The following is a 20,730-nucleotide window of genomic DNA, read 5'->3' on the forward strand; positions in this document are numbered from 1 at the left end:
CTTATACGTTTCGATAAGATCTCCTCTCATCCTTCTAAATTCCAGTGTATACAAGCCTAGTCGCTCCAGTCTTTCAACATATGACAGTCCCGCCATCCCGGGGATTAACCTGGTGAACCTACGCTGCAAGCCCTCAATAGCAAGGACGTCCTTCCTCAAATTAGGAGACCAAAACTGCACACAATTGTTCCTGCATCTAGCCTGTCCAAACCCTTAAGGTTTTGGATGGATGTGGGCCAAAGTTTGACTGGCGAGACTTGCGCGGAATGCCAACATACCACATAACTTCAGAACTTTGTTGTCCAGCTCGTCGATGGCTCCCTCGACCATGTTCATTTTGCTGGGGGGTTGTTCGGTCATGAAGTGACCCCAACTGAGAGGATCGTAGAGGGTCTGGACACGCTTACAGGCGGCCGAGATCTGTGGCGGAGAGGGGAAGAGTGTGTCAGCGGCCGAGAGGGGACATCTCAACAGCACCAGGAGCCATCTCCCACTGCCCAATGTGCCCCAGGGCTGGGGCAGAGTGCGGGACAATCCACAACTAACTGTCTCCCCCATCTACACCCTGGACCACTGAGCCACAACCCAACAACCACTGGGGAACGTTTGGTTTAGCTTAGCTTAGCTTAGCTTAGCTTAGCTTAGTTTGGCTCAGTTTAGTTTAGCTCGGCTCGGCTGAGTTGAGTTGAGTTGAGTTGAGTTGAGTTGAGTTGAGTTGAGTTGAGTTGAGTTGAGTTGAGTTGAGTTGAGTTGAGCTTAGCTTAGTTTAGCATAGCTTAGTTTAGCTTAACTTAGCTTAGCTTAGTATAGTTTAGTTTAGTTTAGTCCCGACTGCCGGCTACGGGAGTCAAGATCATCCCGTCAAGATCATCCCGTCAAGATCATCCCGTCATCCCGACCGCTGGAGGACAAAGGGGGGAAGAGATTGAACGTTTTTTCACCTTCCATCACAGTGAGGAATGTGGATGAGTCACTGTGGGGGGTGTTTATGTTAAAATGTATTGTGTGTGGGTCCTGTTGCTATTTATTGTCGTGACTGTACAGGAAATGAAGTTCCTCGTATGTTGCAAAACATACTTGGCTAATAAAGTATTATTGTTGTTAGTTATTACTGTTTAGTTCAGTTGTTTCATTGACCGAATGGCCTCCTCCTGCACCTACTTTCTATCTTTCTATATTTCTATCGTTTTGTTTAGAGACATAGAAACATAGAAAATAGTTGCAGGAGAAGGCCATTCGGCCCTTCGAGCCTGCACCGCCATTCAATATGATCATGGCTGATCATCCAGCTCAGTATCCTGTACCTGCCTTCTCTCCATACCCCCTGATCCCTTTAGCCACAAGGGCCACATCTAACTCCCTCTTAAATATCGCCAATGAACTGGCCTCAACTACCTTCTGTGGCAGAGAATTCCACAGACTCACCACTCTCTGTATGAAGAAATGTTTTCTCATCTCGACCCTAAAAGACTTCCCCCTTATCCTTAAGCTGTGACCCCTGGTTCTGGACTTCCCCAACATCGGGAACAATCTTCCTGCATCTAGCCTCTCCAACCCCTTAAGAATTTTATATGTTTCTATAAGATCCCCCCTCAGTCTTCTAAATTCCAGCGAGTACAAGCCCAGTCTATCCAGTCTTTCTTCATATGAAAGTCCCGCCATCCCAGGGATCAATCTGGTGAACCTTCTCTGTACTCCCTCTAAGACTAGAACGTCTTAGATTAGACTATTTTACTTGTTTATATCTTAGATTAGTTTAGTTGAGTTGATTAGTTTAGTTTAGTGGTTTTGTTTAATTTCGTTTGGTTTAGATTAGTTTAGTTTCATTCATAGGTTAGTTTATCATTTAGATTAGTTGTTTAGTTTCATTTCATTTATAATTTAGTTTAGATTAGATTGACTAGCTTAGTACGTGTAGGAAAGAACTGCAGATGCTGGTTTAAATCGAAGGTAGACACAAAATGCTGGAGTAACTCAGCGGGTCAGGCAGCATCTCTGGAGAGAAGGAATGGGTGACGTTTCGGGTCGAGACCCTTCAGACTGGTGTCAGGGGAGGGGGTGGGACAGAGATAGGATGTAGTCGGAGACAGGAAGACTAGTGGGAGAACTGGGAAGGGGGAGGGGATGGAGAGAGAGGGAAAGCAGGGACTATCTGAAGTTAGAGAAGTCAATGTTCATACCGCTGGGGTGTAAACTGCCCAAGCGAAATATGAGGTGCTGTTCCTCCAATTTGCGCTGGGCCTCACTCTGACAATGGAGGAGGCCCAGGACAGAAAGGTCAGATTGGGAATGGGAGGGGGAGTTGAAGTGCTGAGCCACCTGGAGATCAGGTTGGTTAAGGCGGACTGAGCGGAGGTGTTGAGCGAAACGATCGCCGAGCCTGTGCTTGGTCTCGCCGATGTAGAGAAGTTGACATCTGGAACAGCGGATACAGTAGATGAGGTTGGTGGAGGTGCAGGTCAACCTCTGTCTCACCTGGAAAGACTGTTGGATGGAGTTGAGGGGGGAGGTAAAGGGAAAGGTGTTGCATCTCATGCGGTTGCTGGGGAATGTGCTCGGGGATGGGGTGATTTGGGTGGGAAGGGACGAGTGGACCAGGGAGTTACAGAGGGAACGGTCTCTGCGGAACGCAGAGAGGGGAGGGGATGGGAAGTTGTGGCCAGTGGTGGGGTCCCGTTGGAGGTGACGGAGATGTTGGCGGATGATTTGTTGGATCCGCTGGCTGGATGGGGTGGAAGGTGAGAACGAGGGGGATTCTGTCCTTGTTGCGAGTGGGGGGAGGGGGAGCAAGAGCGGAGCTGCGGGATGTAGATGAGGCCCTAGCGAGAGCCTCATCTATAATGGAGGAGGGGAAGCCCCGTTTCCTAAAGAATGAGGACATCTCTGACGCCCTAGTGAGAAACACTTCATCCCGGGCGCAGATGCGGCGTAGACGGAGGAATTGGGAGTAGGGGATAGATTTTTTGCAGGAGACAGGGTGGGAAGAAGTGTAGTCCAGATAGCTGTGCGAGGTAGTGGGTTTATAGTAAATGTCCGTCACTAGTCTGTCTCCTGTGATGGAGATGGTGAGGTCTAGAAACGGGAGGGAGATGTTGGAGATGGTGCAAGTCAATTTGAGTGCAGGATGGAAATTAGTTGTAAAGTTGTTGAAGTCAGTGAGTTCTGCACGGGTCAGCTTAGTTTAGGTTAGTTTAGTTGAGTTGATTAGTTTAGTTTATCAGTTTCATTCATAACCTAGATTAGTTTCCTTTAGATTACTTTCATTTAGTTTCGTTTAGTTTAAGGTTTAGACAATAGACAATAGACAATAGGTGCAGGAGGAGGCCATTCGGCCCTTCGAGCCAGCACCGCCATTCAATGTGATCATGGCTGATCATTCTCAACCAGTACCCCGTTCCTGCCTTCTCCCCATACCCCCTGACTCCGCTATCCTTAAGAGCTCTATCTAGCTCTCTCTTGAATGCATTCAGAGAATTGGCCTCCACTGCCTTCTGAGGCAGAGATTTCCACAGATTCACAACTCTCTGACTGAAAAAGTTTTTCCTCATCTCAGTTCTAAATGGCCTACCCCTTATTCTTAAACTGTGGCCCCTTGTTCTGGACTCCCCCAACATTGGGAACATGTTTCCTGCCTCTAACGTGTCCAACCCCTTAATAATCTTATACGTTTCGATAAGATCCCCTCTCATCCTTCTAAATTCCAGTGTATACAAGTCTAGTCGCTCCAGTCTTTCAACATAGGACAGTCCCGCCATTCCGGGAATTAACCTAGTAAACCTACGCTGCACGCCCTCAATAGCAAGAATATCCTTCCTCAAGTTTGGAGACCAAAACTGCACACAGTACTCCAGTTGCGGTCTCACTAGGGCCCTGTACAACTGCAGAAGGACCTCTGTGCTCCTATACTCAACTCCTCTTGTTATGAAGGCCAACATTCCATTGGCTTTCTTCACTGCCTGCTGTACCTGCATGCTTCCTTTCAGTGACTGATGCACTAGGACACCCAGATCTCGTTGTACGTCCCCTGTTCCTAGCTTGACACCATTCAGATCATTTAGATTAGTTTAGTTTCATTTAAGGTTTAGTTTAGTTTAGTTTAGTTTAGTTTAGTTTAGAGATACCGTGGGGAAACAGGCCCTTCGGCCCACCGGAGTCTACAAAATGGGGAGAGGGGGGGCGCGAGAGGAGTTAGTGCCAGATCTGAGATGAAGACTTGGGAATTGTGGACGTTCTTTCCATCGACTCACGTGTCTCTCCAGTATCCGAAGGCAGGAGTCGTCAACATTGCTCAGTGAACCGGAATAAACCTGCAGGGAGAGAGAGGGAGATACCTAAACCGAGGGTAAGTACATGTGATAGGAGCAGAACTAGGCCATTCGGCCCATCAGGTCCTCTCTGCCATTCAATCACGGCTGATCTATCTCTCCCTCCTGACCCCCATTCTCCTGCCTTCTCCCCGTAACCCCTGACATCCGCACTAATCAAGAATCTATCCATCTCCGCCTTAAATATATCCACTGACTTAGAAACATAGAAACATAGAAAATAGGTGCAGGAGTAGGCCATTCGGCCCTTCGAGCCTGAACCCGCCATTCAATATGATCATGGCTGATCATCCAGCTCAGTAACCTGTACCTGCCTTCTCTCCATACCCCCTGATCCCTTTAGCCACAAGGGCCACATCTAACTCCCTCTTAAATATAGCCAATGAACCGGCCCCACCTACCTTCTGTGGCAGAGAATTCCACAGACTCACCACTCTCTGTGTGAAGAAATGTTTTCTCATCTCGGTCCTAAAAGACATCCCCCTTATCCTTAAGCTGTGACCCCTGGTTCTGGACTTCCCCAACATCGGGAACAATCTTCCCGCATCTAGCCTGTCCAACCCCTTAAGAATTTTAAATGTTTCAATAAGATCCCCCCTCAGTCTTCTAAATTCCAGCGAGTACAAGCCGAGTCTATCCAGTCTTTCTTCATATGAAAGTCCTGCCATCCCAGGGATCAATCTGGTGAACCTTCTCTGTACTCCCTCTAAGGCTAGAATGTCTAGAATGTCTAGAATGTCTAAGGCTAGACTTGGTCTCCACAGCCTTCTGTGGCAGTGAATTCCACAGATTCACCACCCTAATTCCTCCTCATCTCATGGAAACATAGAAACACGGAAAGTAGGTGCAGGAGGAGGCCATTCGGCCCTTCGAGCCAGCACCGCCATTCATTGTGATCTTGGCTGATCGTCCACAATCAGTAACCCGTGCCTGCCTTCTCCCCATATCCCTTGATTCTGCTAGCCCCGAGAGCTCCATCTCCTTCCTAAAGGAACGTCCTTTAATTCTGAGGCTGTGCCCTCTGGTCCTAGACTCTCCCACTAGTGGAAACATCCTCTCCACATCCACTCTATCCAGGCTGCTCACTATTCTGTAAGTTTCAATGAGGTCCCCCCTCATCCTTCTAAACTCCAGCGAATACAGGCCCAGTGGAGGAATCAAGAACCAGGGAACGTGGGCTGAAGGTGAGAGCGGAAAGATTTAATAGAGATTTGATGGTTGATCCCACAAAGGTGCATAAAATCACAAAGGGAATAGATGGGGTGAATGCAAAGAGTCTTTTACCCAGAGTAGAAACGTAGAAAATAGGTTGCAGGAGGAGGCCATTCGGCCCTTCGAGCCAACACTGCCATTCAATATGTTCATTAAGGGATTGGACACGTTAGAGGCAGGAAACATGTTCCCGATGTTGGGGGAGTCCAGAACCAGGGGCCACAGTTTGAGAATAAGGGGTCGGCCATTTAGAACGGAGATGAGGAAGAACCTTTTCACCCAGAGAGTTGTGAATCTGTGGAATTCTCTGCCTCAGAAGGCAGTGGAGGCCAATTCTCTGAATGCATTCAAGAGAGAGCTAGATAGAGCTCTTAAAGATAGCGGAGTCAGGGGGTATGGGGAGAAGGCAGGAACGGGGTACTGATTGTGGATGATCAGCCATGATCACATTGAATGGCGGTGCTGGCTCGAAGGGCCGAATGGCCTCCTCCTGCACCTATTGTCTATTGTCATGGCTGATCATCCAAAATCAGTATCCAGTTCCTACTTTCTCCCCATATCCCTTGATTCCGTTAGCCCTAAGAGCTAAATCTAACTCTCTCTTGAAAGAATCCAGTGAATTGGCCTCCACTGCCTTCTGAGGCAGAGAATTCCACAGATTCACAACTCTCTGGGTGAAAGCGTTTTTCCTCATCTCCGTTCTAAATGGCCTCCCCTTTATTCTTAAACTGTAGGAGATACAAAAACCAGAGGACATAGGTTCAAGGTGAAGGGGAAAAAGATTTAATAGGAATCCGAGGGGTAACTTTTTCACACAGAGGGTGGTGGGTGTATGGAATGAGCTCCCAGAGGAGGTAGTTGAGGCTGGGACTATCGCGATATTTAAAAGATATTTGGTCAGTCACCAGTTCCACTGCCCGCATCCTTTGTTACATCCTCTTCCCCAGCCAACAATGGGCCATTGTGGGCTCTATCCTTCCTTGGTCATCTGTTGACAGCCCCCATTTGTTCCGGCCTTTTCCTACCTCCAGTTCCCTCCCCACCCCCTACTTCCACTCTGTGAAACATCACCTATCCATGTTCTCCACAGATGCTGCCTGACCCGCTGAGTTACTCCAGCACTTTGTATCTATCTTTGGAGTAAACCAGCATCTGCAGTTCCTTCCTACAGATAGACCCAGCGTGAACTGATGATCGATGGTCGGCGTGGGTTTTCTCCGGGTGCTCCGGTTTCCTACCACACTCCAAAGACGTGTAGGTATGTAGGTTGATTGGCTTCTGTAAATTGTCCCTAGTGCGTGTAGGATAGTATTAGTGCATGGGGTGATTGTTAGTCATCATGGACAGTGGGCCGAAGGGCCTGTTCCCATGCTGTATCTTTAAACTAAGGCAAAAAGGACAAGTATCTCAATAGACAACAAATGCAGGAGGAGGCCATTCGGCCCTTCGAGCCTGTACGCACCACCATTCAATGTGATCATGGCTGATCATTCTCAATCAGTACCCCGTTCCTGCCTTCTCCCCATACCCCCTGACTCCGCTATCATTAAGAGCTCTATCTAGCTCTCTCTTGAATGCATTCAGAGAATTGGCCTCCACTGCCTTCTGAGGAAGAGAATTCCACAGATTTACAACTCTCTGACTGAAAAGGTTTTTCCTCATCTCCGTTCTAAATGGCCTACCCCTTATTCTTAAACTGTGGCCCCTGGTTCTGGACTCCCCCAACATTGGGAACATGTTTCCTGCCTGTAACGTGTCCAACCCCTTAATAATCTTATACGTTTTGATAAGATCCCCTCTCATCCTTCTAAATTCCAGTGTATACAAACCTAGTCGCTCCAGTCTTTCAACATACGACAGTCCCGCCATTCCGGGAATTAACCTAGTAAACCTACGCTGCACGCCCTCAATAGCAAGAATATCCTTCCTCAAATTTGGAGACCAAAACTGCACACAGTACTCCAGGTGCGGTCTCACTAGGGCCCTGTACAACTGCAGAAGGACCTCTTTGCTCCTATACTCAACTCCTCTTGTTATGAAGACCAACATTCCATTGGCTTTCTTCACTGCCTGCTGTACCTGCATGCTTCCTTTCAGTGACTGATGCACTAGGACACCCAGATCTCGTTGTACGTCCCCTTTTCCTAACTTGACACCATTCAGATAATACTCTGCCTTCGTATTCTTACCACCAAAGTGGATAACCTCACACTTATCCACATTAAACTGCATCTGCCATACATCCGCCCACTCACACAACCTGTCCAAGTCACCCTGCAACCTCATAGCATCTTCCTCACAGTTCACACTACCACCCAGCTTTGTATCATCTGCAAATTTGCTAATGGTACTTTTAATCCCTTCATCCAACTCAGCGGGTCAGGCAGAACCTGTGGGGAACATGGATAGGTGACGTTTCACAGAGTGCTGGAGTAACTCAGCGGGTCAGGCAGCATCTCTGGAGAATATGGGTGGCACGGTGGTGCAGCGGTAGAGTTGCTGCCTCACAGCGCCGGAGACCCGGGTTCCATCCCGACTACGGGCGCCGTCTGTGCGGAGTTTGTACGTTCTCCCCGTGGTCTGCGTGGGTTTTCTCCGAGATCTTCGGTTTCCTCCCACACTCCAAAGACGTGCAGGTTTGTAGGTTAATTGGGTCAGTGTAAACGTTGGGAAGGAAACCGAAGATCTCGGAGAAAACCCACGCAGGTCACAGGGAGAACGTGCAAACTCCGTACAGACGGCGCCCGTAGTCGGGATGGAACCCGAGTCTCCGGAGCTGTGAGGCAGCAACTCTACCGCCACGCCACTGAAATAAAATGAAGACATTTCCTTACCAGAATCACACTGATAACCTTTCCCACGTCTGTGTCTATTACTGGGAGAATCATTACTGTCGAAGGAAGGAGAGAGATCAGAAGAAGTATTTCACACTTGGTGTCTAGTTTAGTTTAGTTTAGAGATACAGCGCGGAAACAGGCCCTTCGGCCCATCGGGTCCGTGCCGACCAGCGATCCCCACACACTAACACTATCCTACACGCACTTGGGATACTTTTTGTCCACAGTCGACAGCAATTTTTTCTTTCTGTTGAGTTTCGTTTATTGTCACGTGTACCGAGGTACAGTGAAAAGCCTTTGTTGCGCGCTAACCAGTCAGTGGAAAGACAACACACGATTACAATCGAGCCGTCCACAGTGTGCAGATACAGGATAAGGGAGTAACGTTTAGTGCAAGGTAATGACAGCAAAGTCCGATCAAGGATAGTCCGAGGGTCACCAATGAGGTAGATAGTAGTTCAGCACTGCTCTCTGGTTGTGGTAGGATGGTTCAGTTGCCTGATAACAGCCGTGAAGAAACTGTCCCTGAATCCAGAGGTGTGCGTTTTCACACTTCTGTACCTCTTGCCCCGATGGGAGAGGGGAGAAGAGGGGGTGACCGGGGTGAGACTGGTCCTTGATGATGCTGCTGGCCTTGCCGAGGCAGCGTGAGGTGTAGATGGAGTCGGTGGATGGGAGGTTGGTTTGTGTGTAGGAAAGAACTGCAGACGCTGGTTTAAATCGAAGGTGGACACAAAATGCTGGAGTAACTCAGCGGGTCAGGCAGCATCTCTGGAGAGAAGGAATGGGTGATGTTTCGGGTCGAGGTATTGTCTTTCCGCTGACTATCTCACTCCCAAATACGGGACAAGGTGACGTCACCGCCCCGTGCCCCACGTGACCTCACCCAGCCAGCGGCCACGTGCTCCCGCTCCACCAATGGCGGCCGCCCGGGCTGGGAGGCGGGTTGCTACGCAGCCTCCATTAGGCGGCGCCCGGGCCTCCGGACCTACACTGTCCGGAGCTAAAATGTCAGAACCCCTAGAGTGTCGGGGCCTACTTGGGGTGAAAGGTATTGCACCGAGGAGTCCCCTGCAACCTGTTCCTCCCGCGGTTCACGGACTCGCCAGCCACCTGCCAGTTTTGCGGGTTGGAAGAGTCTGTGTTCCACGTGTACATTGAGTGCGTGAGGTTGCAGCCCCTGTTCCAATATCTAAAGGGGCTGCTCCTTGCTTTTTGGCTGCACTTTTCACCCACCATCCTCATCTTTGGACACCCTGTGCGTAGGGGAGAGGGTAGGACCGAAGATGTCCTGGTTGGGGTTGCTCCTGGGCCTGGCCAAGCAGGCCATTCGTGACTCATGGCGCCAGGCGGAAGAGGGCTCTGCCCGAGCCAGCTGCCTGCCCCTTTTCTGGGGTTACGTCCGTGCCCGGGTCGTGTTGGAGAGGGACTACGCCAAGCCCACGGGCACCCTGGGGGATTCCCGGGACCGCTGGGCACCGCGGGGGATTGGATTATCCTGGATGGGGATTGTAATATAATTGTATAATAGTTCCAATTGGTATATTTGTTTGTGTAATATTCTGGTGGTGGATTCTGTTTTGGTTTTATTGTATTGTAGATATTATTTTAATATTTGAATAAAAAATTTTTTTTTAAAGAGTTTCGGGGCCTGCAGTGTCCGGGCATACAGTGTCTGGGCCTACAGTGTCCGGGCATACACAGCCCGGGCCTACACTGTCCTGGCCTACAGTGTCCGGGCTTACAGTGTCTGGGCCTACACTGTCCGGGCCTACAGTGTCCGGGCATACACAGCCCGGGCCTACAGCATCTGGGCCTACAGTGTCCGGGCCTACACAGTCCGGACCTATAGTGTCTGGGCTCTACAGTGTCTGGGCCTACACTGTTCGGACCTATAGTGTCCGGGCCTACAGTGTCCGGGCATACACAGCCCGGGCCTACACTGTCCTGGCCTACAGTGTCCGGGCTTACAGTGTCTGGGCCTACACTGTCCGGGCCTACAGTGTCCGGGCTTACAGTGTCTGGGCCTACACTGTCCGGGCCTACAGTGTCCGGGCATACACAGCCCGGGCCTACAGCATCTGGGCCTACAGTGTCCGGGCCTACACAGTCCGGACCTATAGTGTCTGGGCTCTACAGTGTCTGGGCCTACACTGTTCGGACCTATAGTGTCCGGGCCTACAGTGTCCGGGCATACACAGCCCGGGCCTACAGCGTCCAGCCCTACAGTGCCCCCGGGCCTAATACGGGACAAGGGCAGTCCCATACGGGACAAACCAATTTAGCCCAAAATATGGGATGTCCCGGCTAATACGGGACAGTTGGCGACCCCAACACACAACGCTGAACCTCGGGACTCGTGACAATAACTAAACTGAACTGAAAGAGAAAAAGAAGGCAGCGTGAGGTGTAGATGGAGGGAGGAGGTTGGCTCGTGTGATGGTCCGGGCTGCGTCCACAATTAGCCAGGTTGGTTGGGCCAGATGTCGGAGATTTCTCTGGTCACTCGAGCATCACTACAGGCGGAGAGAGGACCAGCCAGAGAGTTCCAGAGCCATGGGTCAGGGTCTGGTGGAGACGGGGGGCCAGGGGGCAGTGGGTGGAGATGGTGGAGGGTCGGGGAATGGAGGGGTGACGGGATCGGGGAGGGTGGCTGGGCAGGAAGGGGTAGGGAGATGGAGGGGTGCAGGGAGAAACAGAGAGGGGGAGAGAGGGAGGGAGAGGGGAGAGGGAGAAACAGAGAGGGGGAGAGAGGGAGGGAGAGGGGAGAGGGAGAAACAGAGAGGGGGAGAGAGGGAGGGAGAGGGGAGAGGGAGAAACAGAGAGGGGGAGAGAGGGAGAGAGGGGGAGAGAGGGAGGGAGAGGGGAGAGGGAGAGGGAGAGGGGAGAGGGAGAGGGGAGAGGGAGAGGGGGAGAGAGAGGGAGAGGGGGAGAGAGTGAGTGAGAGAGAGGGGAAGGGAAAGGGAGAGAGGGGGGAGTGGGAGACGGGGAGAGAGTGAGGGGAGAGGGGGCGAGAGAGAGAGAGAGAGAGAGGTGTAGTGAGAAAAGAGGGAGAGAGGGAGAGAGGGGGAGAGAGTGAGGAGAGAGGGGGAGAAAGGGAGAGAGGGAGAGAGGGGGAGAGAGGGAGAGGGGGAGTGAGGGAGAGAGAGAGAGGGAGAGAGAGGGGTATAGTGAGAAAAGAGGGAGAGAGGGAGAGTGGGGGAGAGAGGGGGAGAGAGGGGGAGAGAGGGAGAGAATTAATCTAGAGGTTACAAAGGGCGGGGTGTAGGAGAGAGAGAGAGGGGGAGAGAGAGAGGGGGGAGAGAGAGAGAGAGGGTTACAGATCGAGAGGGGGGATGTAGGTGTTACAGAGAGAGGGCAGTGAGGGGGGCATTGGGGACGGAGATCACTAATGAGTTGAGGCGCACCCCCCCTCCCCTAAGCCCTGCTCCCTTTCCCCCCTCCGCCCCCATTCCCCCATCCCCCCCCCAGCACCCTCTCCCCCCCTACCCCCCCCCCCCCCACTCACTGTGCTTGTCGCTGGGCAGGGGGGCCACCAGGTGGCTCATCGGTGGCACCTGGACGTCGGTCTTGTGGAGGCCATTGCACTTGATCCTCTGCTTGGTGATCACTGCCTCCCTGGGGGGTGGGGGGGTGGGGGGAGTGGGAGGGTGGGGGGAGTGGGGGGAGTGGGAGGGTGGGGGGAGTGGGGGGAGTGGGAAGGTGGGGGGAGTGGGGGGAGTGGGGGGAGTGGGGGGAGTGGGGGGAGTGGGAGGGTGGGGGGAGTGGGGGGAGTGGGGGGAGTGGGAGGGTGGGGGCAGTGGGGAGTGGGAGGGTGGGGGGAGTGGGAGGGTGGGGGGAGTGGGGGGAGTGGGAGGGTGGGGGGAATGGGGGGAGTGGGGGGGTGGGGGGAGTGGGGGGAGTGGGGGGAGTGGGGGGAGTGGGAGGGTGGGGGGAGTGGGGGGAGTGGGAGGGTGGGGGCAGTGGGGAGTGGGAGGGTGGGGGGAGTGGGAGGGTGGGGGGAGTGGGGGGAGTGGGAGGGTGGGGGGAGTGGGAGGGTGGGGGGAGTGGGGGGAGTGGGAGGGTGGGGGGAATGGGGGGAGTGGGGGGTGGGGGGAGTGGGGGAGAATGGGGGGAGAGAGAGGGAAAGTGGAGAATGGGGCAGGGAGAGGGGAGAAGGGGGAGGGGAGTGCGATAAGGGGGGAGGGGTGGTGGGGGGAGAGGGGGAGAGGGAGGAGGAGAGTGGGAAAAGGGGGAAGATGGGGAGTGGGGGGGTGGGGGTGGAGGGTGGAAGTGGTGAATGGGGGAGGGAGAGAGATGGGGGGGGGTAGTGGGGGGAGGGAGGGAGGGGAGGTGCGATAAGGGGGGAGAGAGGGGGAGAGGTGGTGGGGGGGTGGGGGAGCAGGGGAGAGAGGGGGACAGGGGGAAGTGCGGAATGGGGAGGGAGATGGAGGGGGTAGTGGGGGAGAGGGGGGAGAGAGGGAGAGAGGGAGAGAGGGAGAGAGGGGAATGGGAAGAGAGAGGGAGGGGGGAGAGGGGGGAGGTAGTGGGGGGAGGTGGTGGGGGGAGGGGGGGGTGAGGTGGGAAGAGAGGAGGAGGTGATGGGGAGGGAGAGGAGGTGGTGGGGGAGGGGGGGATGGGGGAGAGAGGGGAAGAGGGGGGAAATGGGGAATGGGAAGGGAGAGGGGGAGGGGGGTGGAGGGGAGATGGGGAGTGGGGGAGGGGGGAAGGACAGGGTATATGGGAGGAGTTGGGGAAGAGTTGGGGGGGTGGAGAGAGGTCGGGGAGGGGGAAGAGACAGGGGAGGGGGAAAGGGGTTTGCAGGAGTCAGAGAGTGGGGAGGGGGGAGGGATGGAGGGGGAAAGGCGGGTAGGGGAGTGGGGGGGGGGGAGGAAAGGTCGCGGGGGGGGGGAGGGGTGGGGACAAAGAGCCGAAAGATTAGACCCCACTCACAACAGCAGCCCTGATCAACACCACACCGATCCACCACAAGGTGGCGCAGCGGTAGAGTTGCCGCCTTACAGCGAATGCAGCGCCGGAGACCCGGGTTCGATCCTGACCACGGGCGCTGTCTGTACGGAGTTTGCACGTTCTCCCCGTGACCTGCGTGGGTTTTCTCCGAGATCTCCGGTTTCCTCCCAGACTCCAAAGACGTGCAGGTTTGTAGGTTAATTGGCTTGTTGTAAATTTATAAATTGTCCCTAGTGTGTGTAGGATAGTGTTAGTGTGCGGGGATCGGTGGTCGGTGCTGACCCGGTGGGCCGAAGGGCCTGTTTCCGCGCTGTATCTCTAAACTAAACTAAAAATAAAACGCTAGGTCAAAGCTCACCGATGTCAATAATTCCTAATAAGATTGATTTATAATAGACAATAGACAATAGGTGCAGGAGGAGGCCATTCGGCCCTTCGAGCCAGCACCGCCATTCAATGTGATCATGGCTGATCATTCACAATCAGTACCCCGTTCCTGCCTTCTCCCCATACCCCCTGACTCCGCTATCATTAAGAGCTCTATCCAGCTCTCTCTTGAAGGCATTCAGAGAATTGGCCTCCACTGCCTTCTGAGGCAGAGAGTTCCACAGATTCACCACTCTCTGACTGAAAAAGTTTTTCCTCATCTCCGTTCTAAATGGCCGACCCCTTATTCTTAAACTGTGGCCCCTGGTTCTGGACTCCCCCAACATTGGGAACATGTTTCCTGCCTCTAACGTGTCCAATCCCTTAATAATCTTATATATTTCAATAAGATCCCCCCTCATCCTTCTAAATTCCAGTGTTTACAAGCCTAGTTATTGATCAACACAGCATTTTGCTTCATGTGGGCTATTATTATTGAGTATTTTTTATTGAGTATTTTGTATTGAGTATATTTTTTCATTCCTTTGTCCTATATCTTTAACACCGTCTAGGTCTATCGTTTCCCTCTTCTCCGACTCTCAGTCTGAAGAAGGGTCTCAACCTGAAATGTCACCCTTTCCTTCTCCTCCACAGATGCTGCCTGACCCGCTGAGTTACTCCAGCACTCTGTGTCTATCTTCGGTGTAAACCAGCACCTGCAGTTCCTTCCAGCACATAAAACGTTGGGACTTGTGAACAAGTGGAGACAGACATCAGCCACGACTGAATGGCTGAGTGGACTCGATGGGCCGAATGGCCTAATTCTACTCCTATAACTTGTGAATCTCTGGAGGTCACAGCCTCAGAATTAAAGGACGTTCTTTTAGGAAGGAGATGAGGAGGAATTTCTTTAGTCAGAGGGTGGTGAATCTGTGGGATTCTTTGCCACAGACGGCTGTGGAGGCCACAAGTCAGTGGGTATTTTTGAGGCAGAAATAGATAGATTCTTGATCAGTGCGGGTGTCAGGGGTTATGGGGAGAAGGCAGGAGAATGGGGTTAGGAGGGAGAGATAGATCAGCCATGATTGAATGGCGGAGTAGACTTGATGGGCCGAATGGCCTAATTCTGCTCCTATCACCTATGAACATGACTACAGCACAGAAACAGGTCACAATGTCTGTGCCGAACATGATGCCGTTAAACTAACCTCCTCTGCCTGCACGTGACCCATATCCCCCCCATTCCCTGCGTATCCACGCCCTTGTCCAAAAGCCTCTTAAACACCACTATTGTATCTGCCTCCACCCCCACCCCTGGCAGCACGTTCCAGGCCCCCACCCCCATCTGTGTAAAACACTTGCCCCCCACATCTCCTTTAAACTTTGCCCAAATCTGCACACATTAGGGTGCCAACTTCCTCACTCCCAAATATGGGACAAGGTGACGTCACCGCCCCGCGCCCCACGTGACCTCACCCAGCCAGCGGCCACGTGCTCCTGCTCCACCAATGGCGGCCGCCCGGGCCGGGAGGCGGGTTGCTACGCAACCTACGTCAGGTGGCGCCCGGGCCTCCGGGCCTACACTGTCCAGGCCTACACTCTCCGGGCCTACACTGTCCGGGCCTACACTGTCCTGGCCTACAGCGTCCGGGCCTACACTCTCCGGGCCTACAGCATCCGGGCCTACGCTGTCCGGGCCTACACTGTCCGGGCCTACACTGTCCAGGCCTACGCTGTCCGGGCCTACACTGTCCGGGCCTACACTGTCCTGGCCTACAGCGTCCGGGCCTACACTCTCCGGGCCTACAGCATCCGGGCCTACGCTGTCCGGGCCTACACTGTCCGGGCCTACACTGTCCGGGCCTACACTGTCCGGGCCTACAACGTCCGGGCCTACAACGCCCCCCGGCCCTAATACAGGACAAGGGCGGTCTAGTACGGGACAAACCAATTTAACCCAAAATACAGGATGTCCCGGCTAACACGGGACAGTTGGCCGCCCCTATCACACATCTATTTTCAGAAATGCACGCGGTATGTGCACATATGTATAAACATGTGGAAAATTGTATGTAGGCATGTGCGTGTGTGTGGTGTGTTTACAGAGTCACGTATGAACAGCGGGGGGGGGGGGGGGGGGGGGGATGATGGGGGAGAGAGAGCAGGAGTGCTACAGGAAGCATTGCCTGAGGTGATGACATTATAAAACATCTCCTGCATCTGCCCGAACATTGTTTATTGCTAAAAGCACCATTCATCTCAATCGGCTGCCAGTTCTGAACCGTGTTGACAGGTGATCAGCTCAACTCACCCCCGAGCTATCATTCAAAGCTGCAAAATGTGCAGGAAGGAACTGCAGGGGCTGGTTTAAGCCCAAGATAGACACAGAATGCTGGAGTAACTCAGCGGGTCAGGCAGCATCTCTGGAGAGAAGGAATGGGTGACGTTTCGGGGTCGAGACCCTTCTTCAGACTGAGAGTCAGGGGGGAGGGTGAAACGAGAGATATAGACGGTGATGTGGAACAAATTCCTTGTATTCAATGGAGTTTAGAAGGATGAGAGGGGATCTTATAGAGACGTATAAAATTATAAAAGGACTGGACAAGCTAGATGCAGGAAAAATGTTCCCAATGTTGGGGGAGTCCAGAACCAGGGGCCACACAGTCTAAGAATAAAGGGGAAGCCATTTAAAACCAAGGTGAGAAGAACCTTTTTCACCCAGAGAGTTGTGAATTTGTGGAATTCTCTGCCACAGAGGGCAGTGGAGGCCAATTCACTGGATGGATTTTAAAGAGAGTTAGATCGAGCTCTAGGGGCTAGTGGAATCAAGGGATATGGGGAGGAGGCAGGCACGGGTTACTGATTGTGGAAGATCAGCCACAATCATATTGAATGGCGGTGCTGGCTCGAAGGGCCAAATGGCCTCCTCCTGCACCTATTTTCTATGTTTCTATGTTTCTAAATGAATGAGAGATGTGCAAAAAATTAACAATGATAAAGAAAACAGGTCTTGTGTGAAGAAGGGTCTCGACCCGAAACGTCACCCATTCCTTCTCTCCCGAGATGCTGCCTGACCTGCTGAGTTACTCCAGCATTTTGTGAAGAAAACAGGCCGTTGTGAGCTGTGGGCTAGGTGAAAACCAGTTACAGACAATGAGACTCAACGATGTGGGTGGGGAGGGACGGGGAGGGAGGGTGTGCAAGGGTTATTTGAAGTTGGAGAAGTCAATGTTCATACCGCTGGGTCGTGAGCTGCCCAAGCGAAATATGAGGTGCTGTTCCTCCAATTTGCGCTGGGCCTCACTCTGACAATGGAGGAGGCCCAGGACAGAAAGGTCAGTGTGGGAGGATACAAAAAAGCTGGAGTAACTCAGCGGGACAGGCAGCATCTCCGGAGAGAAGGAATGGGTGACGTTTCAGGTCAAGACCCTTCTTCACACTTGACGTGGGGGGGGGGGGGAGGGGAAGGGAGATAGATTGATAAGGAAGTGTTAGGTGTGAAAACAGGGCAAAGGGGATGGAGATCAAGAAAAATGTAGAGTAGATCGTTGTTAAGTGGGAGAAGGTAGCAACAAACCAAACAGAGATAAAACGCAGTCGGAGACAGTCAGACTGTTTGGAGAATTGGGAAGGTGGAAGGTAGACACAGAATGCTGGAGTAACTCAGCGGGTCAGGCAGCAACTCCGGAGAGAAGGAATGGGTGACGTTTCGGGTCGAGACCCTTCCTCAGACTCTTTCAGCCAAGGGGGAAGGATGGAGAGGGAAAAGAAGGGTTACCTGAAGTCTGAAGAAGGGTCTTGACCCAAAACGTCGTTCATTCCCTCCCTCCAGAGATGCTGCCCGTCCCGCCGAGTTCTTAAGTTCTAAGAGCAGAATTAGGCCCTCTGAGACTACTCCGCCATTCAAACACGGCTGATCTGTCTCTCCCTCCTAACCCCAATCTCCTGCCTTCTCCCCATAACCCCTGACACCCGTACAAATCAAGAATCTTTCTACCTATCTCTGCCTTAAAAATATCCACTGACTTGGCCTCCACAGCCGTCTGTGGCAAAGAATCCCACAGATTCACCGCCCTCTGACTAAAGAAATTCCTCCTCATCTCCTTCCTAAAGGTACGTCCTTTAATTCTGAGGCTGTGCCCTCTGGTCCTAGACTCTCCAACTAGTGGAAACATCCTCTCCATATCCACTCTATCCAGGCCTTTCGCTATGCTCCTCTGTATTCTGCACTCTTACAACACCTTGAAGAGTAAATAAAAAACATAGAAACATAGACATTAGGTGCAGGAGGAGGCCATTCAGCCCTTCGAGCCAGCACCGCCATTCAATATGATCATGGCTGATCATCCACAATCAGTACCCCGTTCCTGCTTTCTCCCCACTTCCCTTGATTCCGTTAGCCCTAAGAGCTAAATTTATCTCTCTCTTGAAACCATCCAGTGAATTGGCCTCCACTGCCCTCTGTGGCAGAGAATTCCACAGATTCACAACTCTCTGGGTGAAAAAGTTTTTCCTCATCTCAGTCCAAAATGGCCGACCCCTTATTCTTAGACTGTGTGACCCCTGGTTCTGGACTCCCTCAACATTGGGAACATTTTTCCTGCATCTAGCTTGTCCAATCCCTTAATAATCTTATATGTTGCTATAAGATTTTCCTATATCGTACTGTATTACTCTGTGTTTGATACGCACTCTTTCTGACAACAGCGTGAGAAGTAAGTATCCCTATTAGCGAAGGTAGACACACAATGCTGGAGTAACTCAGCGGGTCAGGCAGCATCTCAGGAGAGAAGGAATGGGTGACGTTTCGGGTCGAGACCCTTCTTCAGACTGATGTCAGGGGAGAGGGTGGGGCAGAGATAGGATGTAGTAGATTTAGATTTAGATTTAGAGATACAGCGTGGAAACAGGCCCTTTGGCCCACCGAGTCCGTGCCGCCCAGCGATCCCCGCACACTAACACTATCCTACACCCACTAGGGACAATTTTTACATTTACACCCAGCCAAGATTTAGATTTAGAGATACAGCGTGGAAACAGGCCCTTTGGCCCACCGAGTCCGTGCCGCCCAGCGATCCCCGCACACTAACACTATCCTACACCCACTAGGGACAATTTTTACATTTACACCCAGCCAATTAACCTACAAACCTGCACGTCTTTGGAGTGTGGGAAGAAACCGAAGATCTTGGAGAAAACCCACGCAGGTCATGGGGAGAACGTACAAACTCCGTACAGACGGCGCCCGTAGTCAGGATGGAACCTGAGTCTCCGGCGCTGTGAGGCAGCAACTCTACCGCTGCGCCACCGTGCCAGCCGTAGTAGGAGACAGGAAGACTAGTGGGAGAACTGGGAAGGGGGAGGGGATGGAGAGAGAGGGACAGAGGAGCTATCTGAAGTTGGAGAAGTCAATGTTCATACTGCTGGGGCATACCACAATGTTCATACCGCTGCCCAAGCGAAATATGAGGTGCTGTTCCTCCAATTTGCGCTGGGCCTCACTCTGACAGTGGAGGAGGCCCAGGACAGAAAGGTCAGACTGGGAGTGGGAGGGGGAGTTGAAGTGCTGAGCCACCGGGAGATCAGGCTGGTCAAGACGGACTGAGCGGAGCTGTTGAATGGGAAACGATCGCCGAGCCTGCGCCTGGTCTATCAGCGAGGGGGCCTCAGCTGTAAACGAACCGCTGCTGTGCCTGTGAATGACTTTCTAAATTGGTGGTAGTTCTAACACTGATGTGTACTCCAACATAACATGCTGCTGATTGTCAGAGAGGCCAACGTGGAGGACGACAGGAGGATAATGGCAACAAGGGCAGGGGTTGACCGAATGAACTGAGCCGTGTAATTTAAATGCAATCAAAGAGAGACGTAGGGAGAGTCAAACAGCCCAACCTCATTCTCAAACATTGCTGGTACACAGACAGGCGAGTTTCTCAGAACCAGGATCAAGGCAATTCTAGAGAATTCAGCTCCATTACCATATTTGTTCAGGAAGATAACTGCAGATGCTGGTACAAATCGAAGGGATCACAAGGGATCACAAGATATCTTATTTATATCTTAGATTAGTTTAGTTGAGTTTAGTGGATGTGTAATTTAGTTTAGTTTAGATTAGTTTAGTTTCATTCATAGTTTATCGGTTAGTATGGTTTCACACAGAGTGCTGGAGTAACTCAGCGGGTCAGGCAGCATCTGTGGAGAACATGGATAGGTGACGTTTCACAGAGTGCTGGAGTAACTCAGCGGGTCAGGCAGCATCTGTGGAGAACAGAATGCCAATACATGATACTCCAGCACTCTGTGAAACGTCACCTATACAAGATAAGGGAATAACGTTCAGTGCAAGGTAAAGCCAGCAAAGTCCGATCAAGGATAGTCCGAGGGTCACCAATGAGGTAGATAGTAGTTCAGCACTGCTCTCTGGTTGTGGTAGGATGGTTCAGTTGCCTGATAACAGCCGGGAAGAAACTGCCCCTGAATCTGGAGGTGTGCGTTTTCACACTTCTGTACCTCTTGCCCCGATGGGAGAGGGGAGAAGAGGGAGTGGCCGGGGTGAGACTGGTCCGTGATGATGCTGCTGGCCTTGCCGAGGCAGCGTGAGGTGTAGCTCAGTGATACAGCATGGAAACAGACCCTTTGGCCCATCGAGTCCAGGCTGACCAGCAATCACCTGTTCACACTAGTTCTAACCTACACATCGGGGACAATTTACATAGGGCTGATTAACCTACAAACCTGCACGTCTTTGGAGTGTGGGAGGAAACCGGAGCACCCGGAGAGAACCCACGCAGGTCACGGGGAGAGAACGTGCAAACTCCGTACAGACAGCGCCCGTGGTCGGGATGGAACCCGGGTCTCCGGCGCTGTGAGGCAGCAACTCTACCGCCGCGCCACCGCGCTAATAGATAGGTGTGTCTGCAAACTGACAGGTCGGAGGTAAGAAGATTTACAGGGTTGGTACATTGACTTTGTACGTGAGTCCAACTGGAAGGGAATTGTATTTGTCAGGAATGAATTAGCAGGTATATCAGAAATAAACC

General features: G+C 52.3%; 2 protein-coding genes across 2 annotated transcripts in view; both read right to left on the reverse strand.

The window, feature by feature from the left end:
* LOC144595034 (uncharacterized) overlaps positions 1-20,730 on the reverse strand; it is a 311,478-nt gene that overhangs the window by 227,008 nt on the left and 63,740 nt on the right. The window lies entirely within an intron of this gene.
* The window catches only part of pde2a (phosphodiesterase 2A), a 72,015-nt gene that overhangs the window by 20,138 nt on the left and 31,147 nt on the right, over positions 1-20,730 (reverse strand). Inside the window, exons 4-7 of the mRNA XM_078402915.1 lie at positions 11,883-11,992; positions 8,372-8,427; positions 4,248-4,307; positions 279-420 (exon numbers count right to left, since the gene is read on the reverse strand). Coding sequence (XP_078259041.1) covers positions 279-420; positions 4,248-4,307; positions 8,372-8,427; positions 11,883-11,992 — 368 coding nt within the window. The remainder of the gene's footprint in view (positions 1-278; positions 421-4,247; positions 4,308-8,371; positions 8,428-11,882; positions 11,993-20,730) is intronic.

This window comes from Rhinoraja longicauda, chromosome 7, assembly GCF_053455715.1.
Source record: "Rhinoraja longicauda isolate Sanriku21f chromosome 7, sRhiLon1.1, whole genome shotgun sequence".
In the NCBI taxonomy this organism is placed as follows: Eukaryota; Metazoa; Chordata; class Chondrichthyes; order Rajiformes; family Arhynchobatidae; genus Rhinoraja; species Rhinoraja longicauda.